Source organism: Cnephaeus nilssonii, assembly GCF_951640355.1.
Source record: "Cnephaeus nilssonii genome assembly, chromosome: 5".
NCBI lineage: Eukaryota > Metazoa > Chordata > Mammalia > Chiroptera > Vespertilionidae > Cnephaeus > Cnephaeus nilssonii.
The window spans coordinates 18,932,373-18,943,187 of NC_137076.1; the positions used below are offsets into that span (position 1 = coordinate 18,932,373).

A 10,815-nucleotide genomic window follows, 5' to 3' on the forward strand; every position below is an offset into this window, starting at 1 on the left:
CCCAGAAGGGCCAAGCCAGTAATGTAGCAGCAACAACACACCTCATTTCTGGGAAATGAAAGTAAAAGCTAAACTGTCTCTTCCTGCAGATGCCGGGTTTTGGCCGTTTTTATTGGTCAGCATAGATCTTATGCTAATAAGGGGGCAGCTCCAGCTAGTAGAAAGTTCCAGCTTTCTTTCCAGACTCCCTCGCAGGCTCCCCTGCATCCGTCAGGATGGCACCCTGTTTTTACTCCCCTGCCCCTGTGCCCAGGGATGAGTACCCCAAGAAGCTGGAGGACCGCAAGCTGCCTGTGTGGGTGGGCATCCTGCTGGGCCTACTGGTGGTAAGTCTGTCTGTGGCCGTAGTCCTTTTGGCTGCCAAGGCCAATAGTCCAGCTCGCAAAGATGGCCTCTGAGCTGAGCAGGAGTGTGGAAACGTCACAGATCTCCTGGAGCGCAAGCTGGGGGTGGGAAGGGGGGGTGGCGGGGAGGGCGGCAGGAGCAGCAGCCAACCCCATCAGTTTCCAACTCCCTTACGCTTCCCAGGCATCCCAGGTGACCCTGATGATCGCCCTGCAAATGGAGAAGGCTGGGGGCCACAAGCAACAGGAGCTGGTGCAGAAGCTTCAAGGTGAGGAAAACACAGGCCCTGGCTCCTGTAAGGGCGTTTGCAGGAGCAGGTCAGGTGTGAAGAGGAGGGAGGGGGAGGGCGTCAGGATTGGGGTCGGGGGAGAGCAACGGTTCTCAACCTGTGGGTCGCGACCCCTTTGGGGTTCGAACGGCCCTTTCACAGAGGTCGCCTAAGGCCATTGGAAAACACAGATATTTACATAACGATTCATAACAGTAGCAACATTTACAGTTATGAAGTAGCAACAACGAAAATAATTTTATGGTTGGGGGTCACCACAACATGAGGAACTGTATTAAAGGTTCCAGGCATTAGGAAGGTTGAGAACCACTGGGCTAGAGGCATAGGACCCAATCCAGTGGAAGCAGGAAGGGGCGGACATGCCAGACTTCCAAGGTGCACTCGCTCAAATGAGGGCGGGCTAGAGGCGGGGTCCTGTCCGGAGGTGGGGCCAGTTGAGGGTGCTGACACATGCTCTGTCCCCCCTAAGAGGAGATGAAGACTTTGAATCAGGAGCTACAGGACAAATCCGTGGAGCTGGAGAATAAGTCCGCGGAGCTGGAGCAACTAAGGTGAGGACACCCACCCACCCCAGGCCACGCCCCTTCCTCTTTCCAACCCCAAGACCTAGGATCCCCTTGGCTCTGAAAATTCCCATTGCCCTGGGGACAGAGTTGGAGTCCCAGCCTTGGCCCTCCAGTCACCCAACTCTGGGTGGCAACCGGCCCCTGTCCTGCCCAGTGACTTGGTGAGGAAGGAGAGGAGATGTGGAGGGGCTTTGAGCCCAGGACAGTGGAGCCAGGCCTGGCTGCCTGCTGAGTTTTCCCATCTCCACCTCAGGAAAGAGACTGAGACCATGGTCTGTGTCAAGTGCCCGCCCCCACCTCCGGGATCAGTCTCCATCTCTCCGTGGCCCCTGTGCTCCTGACCCTGAGCCTCCAGGCCCTGCTGGCCTGAGTTCCCAGGAAGCCTGCGGGTGAGGAGAGGGGCTGGAGAGGGATGGGAGGAGCTAGGGACAGTCCGGGCCTGGGGTGGTGGCCTGCCTGGAGGAGGAGGGCTGGGCACTGAGGAGAAGGTCTTTGGGAGGGAGAGAGAGAAATCTCAGTGAGGAGCTGTTGGGGCAGAAATAGAACAGAGGAGACCAGCTACATCATCCTATTAATCGTGTCTGTTAACGGTGACTGTTCTCTTCTGATTAGGCAAAGCCATTCTAACCTGGCTGAGAGTTGTACGCCCAGGGCCATGGGGATTAACCTCAGAATGCAGTCCAGGCTCCTTTCTGAGTCTCCTATCATCTTGGAAAGATAACAACCTGGTCCCAGAGATGCTCTCTCCCACTCGACAGGCATTATTATAATAAATCTTAATAGCATTCAACTCCGTCTCTGCCTAATAATTGACTCAAGGAGTGACAGGCACCCAGACCCATCTGTTGTCGATCTCAGAGGGAGGGCTCCAGGCAGGAGTGGGGTGAGGCTCATGGAGAGGTTGGGGCCACCTCCTGGACTCGCCTGTTTGCCTCTGGGTTTCCCTGAACTGGCCAGTCCTGAGGGGCAACACTGTTGTGGGGACGGGACGGATGGGGGGAGGCCGAAGGCGAGGTGGCAGGGGGTGGTTCATGGGGCAGCCTTAGAGGTGGGGAAGCATCAAAGTTGGCCCAAAGATGACCCCCCGCAAGCCGGGCAGGTCATGAAGAGGGAGGGGGCATCTGTTCTTTGCTGTCATGGTTTCTGGAAGGTAACTTTTTCTGGGGTCTCTGGGTTCCACAAAATAAGCATCCCCTTTTGGGGGAATGAACTTACTCTGTAGTTCCTGGAGGATCACTGTGTCAGTCCCAAGCATCTGGGACCCCTGGATGTCTACACCCAGCTTCCTTGCTCCGGAATGTTCCCAGAAACCCACAGAATTGGTCAGGTACCACCCACCCACTGCCTACCCAGCCCTCTTTTCCGATGGATTCATCCTAAAGGACTGTCCACCCTCTCCCCCACCCCCATCAGTGCCTCCTCAGTGCTCAGCATTCTAGTCTTATCTCCTCACACTCTCCTGAGGCTCCTGTTCCCCATCCCTTTCCATGGAAACGGGGGTTGTGAGGAGAAGGACACCTTGTCTGGGTTCCCCATCCCCTCCCATGGAAAGTGCAGGGCTGGCCTTAGCTGGTTTGGCTCAGAGGATAGAGCGTCAGCCTGTGAACTGAAGGGTCCCTGTAGGAATCCCTTTCCACGTCCCGCGTGGTTCAGGGTTCCAGTTCAGGGTTCGAGTTCTGGAGAAGGGCCGCACACAAATGAATGGAGACTTGAAGAAATTCAATATGGCGAAATGGGGGGCCAGGCGGTAGTCCAACTCTAGTGGGAGAACTACCCCCTGCTCTGGCCCTGCCATCCCTTTTATTGAGGCTTTGGGGAAAACATCTTAGCCAAGATAAACAGAAATTTACATGGGAAAAACAAAGGTGGAGGCTGCTTCAGCTAACAATGTCTCAACTAAAGGGTGAGTGGTTAGAGCAACTAAGGTTGTTGACCAGCCTTCCTGGCTTCCTGTCAACATCTCCCTTTTAGTGAAACTGATTTGTTTCCGGCAGGTCCCAGGTTCGATTCGGTCAAGGGCACATACCTGGGTATGTGGGCTCAATCCCAAGTGGGGGACTTGCAGGAGACAGCCAATCCATGATTCTCTCTCATCATTGATGTTTCTATCTCTCTCTCCCTCTTCCTTCCTCTCTAAAGTCAATTTTAAAATTTTTTTTTAAAGAAAAGAAAAAGGAAGTGCAGGGTTGGCCCCAGTGGGTGTGGCTCAGTTGGTTGTGCATATTCCCAAGCACCAAAAGGTGGCCAGTTCAATTCCTGGTCAAGGCCTCATGCCCGGATTGCAAGCTCCTTCCCGGGTAGGGGGCATGCAGGATCCAGCCAATCAATGTTTTGCTCTCACATAGATGTTTCTCTCTCTTTCTCTCTCCCTTCCCTTCTTCTTCTTCTCTCTCTAAAAATCAGTTAAGCCCTGGCTGGGTAGGTCAGCTGGTTGGAGTGTCCTCCCGGTATACCAAGGTCACGGTTCAATCCTCAGTAAGGGCACAGACAAGAATCAACCAATGAGTGCATAAATAAGTGAGACAACCAAATGATGTTTCTCTCCCTCCCTCTCTCCCTAAAATCAACCAATCAATAAAAAGGAACAATCAATTTAAGAGAAAATAAAGGCAGAAAGTTCGGGGCTGGGATTCAGACCTGGATCTGCAGACACACCCAGGCCAGGCATTTGTCGCCATGTACCTCCCTCCTCCATCCCCCAGATTCTTATTCATCCTGCAGAATCCCACCTCCAGGGAGTCTGCTTCTCCAAAGTGGAGGGCCACCATCCTGATGGACCCTTCACCCACTCTCTTGGATCCTCACGTGCCCCCAATTCCTTCCTGTCTGTTATCTTAGTTTCTCCAACTTCTCCTGGAATCCCGACTATTGTCCATGAAACTTCCTGTACATGGCACTGGGGTCAGGACCCTTGTGTCTGCCCAAATTTCTGCACTGCCCTCAGGTCCTACAGTCCCCAGATGAGGTGGTCAATAGATCCCCCTCTATGGCTCCTGCTGTCCACCCAGAGACCCCCAAACACCTTCCCTGCCACAGGCTCCCCTGGCCTTTTTGTCCCCTCCCATCCCCTGCTCACACCTCCCCACCTCCCAGACCATGTCTCTGTGCATGGACCTTGTCAATTTGCTTCCTGCCTCACTCCTGGGACTTGGTTGGAAAGTTTGTAAGGAGGATATTTGAGAAAAGGGATGTGTGCTGATGGCAGCCCACCCTGTTTATCCCAATTCCGACTTAGGGGAGTGCCTGAGGCAGTGCCCCTAATTATTCTTTAACCTTTCCAAACAAGTGTGTGCACCTGCAGACCCCCAGATGCTTACCAGAATGTTTATGCTTAATCTTTAGCTGTCCTTGCTTATAGGACACGGCAAACACATGTGTCCTTTCAAGATTACTTACCCTATTGATTGTATCCAAATTACAAACTTTATCTCAAACTGCTGTGACAATAAACTCCTGAAGAGGCAGGCGATTGAGGCTGTCTGGTTCCTTTAGCCAGGCAGTCCCTTAGCCCTCTCTTTCACAGCAAACCTTGTGTTGCAGTAATCATTTATCCAACCATTGGGGTCTGCTGGTCAGCCGCGGCAAGGTGGTGCCCATGTGAGGACCAAAGAATGCAAGGAGACATGGCAGCAACCTCAAAAAGGAAGCGGAATGAAATGAAAGTAACTGCGCAGTAAGTCATTGGAGCTCACTTGGGATTTCCAAGTTCAAGGGTATGTTTTTCAGCTAAGGTTTTACAATGGGACAGAAGTTGTCCGTAAAACAACGACAATATATAACAGTACTTTAACAGTTGTGAAAGGTGAATGGTACTCGGTTACCAAGGAACAATTAAAGGGCCTTTTGCAGACTGTCATAACTTATAATCCTTGGTTCCCTGATTTTGAAACATTAGACCTTGATCTCTGGGAACAAGAAGGTAGGAATTTAAAGAGAAATCAGGCCCAGGGAAAACAAGTGCCTTTGTCATCTTTAATTACATGGGCTCTTGTTTGAGCTGCACTATGCCCACTTGATATTGAGGACCAAAGCCTACAGAACACCAGGAGGATTTACCACCGCCCCCTCCTCCTGAAGTAAAGCCTGTAGAGTCTGTAATATACCTAAGGCCCCCAATCCCCGCCTCAGGTGTGGGAAGGCTCATCAACTAGATCCTCGGTTATGGGATCAGGTGTCAGGCAAGCTACAAGGAGAGCTTTTGGCTTGCGCATTTATGGAAGATCAGCAAGGTAATCGGATGCATGAACCGCTCTCCTTTAACACCTTTAAAGAAATAAAAAAAGTGTTAGAGAAAATGGGGCTAACAGTCCGTTTACAAAAGGACTCCTTAATGCCTTGTCTGAAAATTACCATATCACGCCATGGGATTGGCAGATTTTGGCTAAAACGACTTTAGACGCCAGTCAGTGTCTATTACGGAGAGCAGGATATGATGAGATCTGTGAACAGCAGGCTAACCAAAACAATCTAGCGGGCGCCGGTCACGTTATGGCCCCAATGCTGCAGGGGCAGGGACCATACGTTAATGTACAACAACAATGGAATCTGCAGCCTCAAGTATTTACCCAACCTCTCTGTGCACAGCTGGCCTGGGAGTGTATTCTGGAAGGCCGAATTCAGCAAGGCTCATTGGTTAATGTTCACCAGGAATCTTATGTTGACTTTGTAAATCACCTTACCCAATCCATTCGCCGGCAGATCAGTCATAGTCAGGCTGCGGATATTCTCTTGCTGCAACTGGCCTATAAGAACACCAACATTGATTGTCAAAAGGCTATGCAGCCCATCAGGGGAAAGGCCACCACGGTGGAGGAATTTACCAGGGCTTGTCAGCTAGTAGGAACAAAAACCTACCAGACTCAAATGTTGGCCATGGCTCTCCAGGCAGAGAATAAAAGCAAAACAGATTCCAAATGCTATCAATGTGGGATACTGGGACCTTTTAAAAAGGATTGCAAAGCTAAGATAGCAACCTCCCATTCTGAGAATTCTCACCCCCGTCTACTGTCCCCGTTGCCATAAGGGGCACCATTGGGCCAACCAATGCAAATCAAAATTTGGCAAACATGGCAATTCTCTACCACCACTGCAGGGAAACGCCCAGTGGGGCCAGTGCCAGGCCCCGCAACAAACCGGGGCACGGATGGCCTTCCTAGGGCAGATGGGAAATCCACTGTCTACTCCCTCCGAGCAGCTACCACTGGGAACACAGGACTGGACTTACTCCAACAGAATTGATTCTACAGGAAGGGGACGACCCTAAAAGCGTCCCTATGGGGACTTGGGGGCCATGGCCACTGGGCATTGTAGGCATTATTTTGGGGCGCTCCAGCTTTAACTCAAAAGGAGTCACTGTAATGCCAGAGTTGTCGATAGTGATTACCAGGGAGAAATACAGGTCTCATCACAGGCAAGGGGTTGCATATTTTCCCCTCACACACTAAGATCATGCAACTCTTGTTACTACCATATTGGGTCCAGAACGCTCTAGGGAAGGAGAGAAATCTAGGAGGGTTGGTAGTACTGGAGAGTGAGGGGTTTATTGGAATCAGTCCCAAGAGAACAGCCCCTCCTCACGATTGAAATCCAAGGGGAAAGATTCACCAGATTCCTAGCTCCTGGGGCCGATTGCACTGTACTTAGTCATCTCGATTGGCCTTCGTCATGGCCCACAGTGAAGCAAGGTCAGAGGATAGTGGGAATAGGAGAAGTTTTCCAGACATCACAATGTTCTCGGCCCGTACACTGTAAAGGGCCAGATGGGCACAGTGGCTGCATGCAGCCCCTAATCTTACAGATTCCAGTCAATTTGTGGGGACGTGATCTCCTTTCACACTGGGGTTAACATTATAGACGCCTTTTTAGGAGTGGCCACTGTGGTTCTACCTCCCCTACCCTTGACTTGGTTAAGCCAAACCCCTATTTGGGTACAGCAGTGGCCTTAAAGGGAGAAAAGTTACAACAAGCCCATCTATTAGTAAGAGAACAATTGGATTTTGGACACATAGACCATTCCAACAGCCCCTGGAATTCTCCTATTTCCCAATCCCCCCACCCCCCAAAATCTAACAAATGGCAGCTATTACACAACTCAAGGGCAATTCATGACAATATTCAACCCATGGGTACTCTCCCACCTGGACGTCCATCTCCGGCCGTGATCCCACAAGACCGGCCCATTATTGTCATGTATTTGAAGGATTGCTTATATAGCATCCCTTCAGCTCTGCAAGATCAGAGAAATTTGCATTTTCTCTCCCTTTGATGAACAGTGAAGAGCCCGCCCAGAGCTATCGCTGGAAAGTACTCCCTCAGGGAATGCTGACCAGCCCGACTCCGTGCCGGCACCACGTACATCAGGCACTTATGCTAACCAGGCGGCAGATTCCTGCTGCAAAGTGTTCACCACATGGATGACACTCCTCTGAGCCCCTGATAAGGACCTGTTATTGCCTATGTCCTCTTCGGGGCAAAGGAAACTGCCTCGAGAGGCCTTTTAGTCGCCCCTGAGAAGGTACAGATGACAAATCCATGGAGTTATCTAGGCTATGTCTTCACTGAAAGAACCATCAGACCCCAAAAGGTTACCTTTGACCACAGGGAACTCAAAACCCGAAATGACTTTCAAAAGTTTCTAGGAGATAGAAATTGGGTACCACAAGTGCTAGGTATTCCCACAGCGAACATATAAAACCTGTTTAACATCCTAAAAGGGGATCCAGCCTTAAATTCCCCTGGATAGCTGTCCCCAGAAGGGATAAAAGAACGCTGCTTGGTGGAGGATGCGCTCAGCACACCATATTTGAATAGAATCTCTCCCCAACGTTCTCTTCAACTAATGTTATTTCCCACCAGGCACTCACCAATGGGACTTATAGGACAAGTGGTACCTGAGCTGAGGTGTATTGAATGGCTGTTTTGCTCTCATACTCCCTCCAAAACCTTGTCCCCTTACCTAGCATTGGTTTGCTCTTTAATTCTCGGTGGGAGGCAGCGCTGTACAAAACTCGCAGGACATGATCGGGATATCAATTGCCTTCCATTAACTAAAACTCAATTTGAGACACTATTGACCTCCACTGATTGGCAAATGGCTCGAGCTGATTGGCTAGGACAGGTGGAGCATTCTCTCTCGCAGAGAAGACATCACATGTTTTGTCCCACACCACGTTCCTATGCCCCACTAGGATTGAACGTATCCCTAGCCCAGGAGCACTTACTGTGCTCACAGATGGCTCAGGAAAAGCCGGTAAACAGCCATCCATTGCCCACCTAATGGTGCCATTCAACCGGGATGTGCTGCTCTTTTAATAAGGAGGGAGGTACAAGCTCCCACTTGGCCTGAACTCCAGTTCCAGGCGAGACTCTGGGGGACCCAGACACCTACAGGGAGAAACCAGACTGTCTGGCATCGGAACGTGAGGGCGGCTTTCAGTGGTGCTCCCAGCGATCATTGTTCCTGCACGAGGGCCCGGGACACAGAGACCCTGGGACCTCTCAGGTGCAGCGCTGACGGGCAGCCATTGCTGTTTGTTCTGTCCTAGTAATTCCCAGGACCCCACCACACACAATTTACAACCCCACCCAAGCTGTGTGCATCGGCTTTTGCAAATGAATGGCCTGTCATTTCTCCTTCTAAAACCTGTCACACTGCAGCAGGGACAGAGAGCCCCAGAGCTTCCAAAAGAAGGTCCAAGGCCCGGCAGCAGCAGCCTGCCTTGCTTCACAGCTGGGCCTCATCCAAACCCCATACAAAGAGGAGGAATCTGCAATCTCTCTGTAGCTCCTGCTGGGCGGCCCAAGACAGTGGCTGACCTTGCACCTCCTTGGAGATCCAAGAGCCAGTGTACCCAGTGGTCACAGTGATACCATACCGGATTACAACTCTTCACATCCATAAGAGACACACTCAAGGGGCACACTCAGTGAGCACCAAAGCCCCACTGAAGCAAGTCCTGCCCCAAAGGGTGTCTCCTGCACAACAGATCTTCTAGTGTAGACATAGCTGGTCATCACAGCCAATTGGCCTGAAGGTCAATTCCTCCCAGTGATACCAACAGCAATCAAGGGTTAACTACAACAAGACTGTGCACACAGCCCACAAAGGGGTGCACCAAGAGCATCCACCTCAGGTGACTGGGGAGGCTGAGCCACTGGGCCCTACAGGACACCTACCACACAAGGCCACTCTATCAACTCAAGGAGACTTTGCAGCTACCCAGTACAGAGAAACAAACACAGGGAAATGGCCAAAATACGGAGACAAAGAAACAAGTCACAAATGAAAGAAATGGGTGAAAGCAAAATGCTGGATATAGAGTTCAAAACCGCGGTTATAAGGTTACTCAAGAATCTTCTAGAAACGTCTGAGAAATTTAGTGAGACCCTCAAGGCTATGAAAAAGGACCTATCAGAAATTAAGCATACACTGACTGAAAGAAAGAATAATATACAGAGATCCAACAACAGACTAGAGGATCCCAAGAATCAAGTCAAAGATTTGAAATATGAAGAAGCAAAAAACACCCAACCAGAAAAGCAAAAAGAAAAAAGAATCCAAAAATATGAAGATTGTGTAAGAAGCCTCTGGGACAACTTCAAGCGTACCAACATCCGAATTATGGGGGTGCCAGAAAGAGAGAGAGAGCAAGATATTGAAAACCTATTTGAAGAAATAATGACAGAAAATTTCCCCCACCTGGTGAAAGAAATAGACTTACAAGTCCAGGAATCACCGAGAACCGCAAACAAGAGGAATCCAAACAGGACCATACCAAGACACCTCATAATTAAAATGCCAAGGGCAAAAGACAAAGAGAGATTCTTAAAAGCAGCAAGAGAAAAACAGTTAGTTACCTACAAGGGAGTACCCATACGACTGTCAGCTGATTTCTCAACAAAAACTATGCAGGCTAGAAGGGAGTGGCAAGAAATATACAAAGTGATGCATAGCAAGAACCTACAACCAAGATTACTCTACCCAGCAAAGCTATCATTTAGAATTGAAGGTCAGAAAAACAGCTTCACAGACAAGAAAAGCTAAAGGAGTTCATCACCAACAAACCAGTATTATATGAAATGCTGAAGGGTATTCTTTAAGAAGAGGAAGAAGAAAAAGGTAAAGATAAAAAATTATGAACAACAAAGTGACAACACATACATATCTATCAACAAGTGAACCTAAAACTAAAATGTATAAATAAACCTGTTGAACAGAACAGACTGGTGAATGTAATAGAATCAGGGGCATGGAAAGGGAGCACACTGACAATTCTCTGGGGGAAGGGATTGTGGGGGGTGCGGGAAGAGATTGGACAAAGAGCTTACACCTAAGGACCAGGTCAGTGGGGGGCAGGAAGGGGAAGGACTGGAGTGGGGTGGGAACCAGGTGGAGGGGGAGCTATTGGGGAAAAAAAGAGGAACATCTGTAATAATAGAAACAATAAAGATTTTTTTAAAAATAAGCTAGGTTGTAGCCCTAGCCAGTTTGGCTCTGTGGATAGCGCACTGATCTGAGGATTGAAGGGTCCCAGGTTTGATTCCAGTCAAGAGCACATGCCCCTGTTGCAGGCTCGACCCCCAGTAGTGGATGTGCAGGAGGCAGCCAATCAATGA

At 49.9% G+C, this 10,815-nt stretch overlaps 1 protein-coding gene across 1 annotated transcript; it reads left to right on the forward strand.

The window, feature by feature from the left end:
• Positions 1 to 205: 205 nt before the first annotated feature.
• On the forward strand, positions 206 to 1,955 carry LOC307100162 (uncharacterized protein). Its single transcript, XM_079772489.1, has 5 exons — positions 206 to 326; positions 529 to 613; positions 1,104 to 1,185; positions 1,454 to 1,589; positions 1,813 to 1,955. Exons 1-4 carry the CDS (start codon positions 216 to 218, stop codon positions 1,539 to 1,541), a joined length of 366 nt encoding a protein of 121 aa, XP_079628615.1. The 5' UTR covers positions 206 to 215; the 3' UTR covers positions 1,542 to 1,589; positions 1,813 to 1,955.
• Positions 1,956 to 10,815: the final 8,860 nt, after the last annotated feature.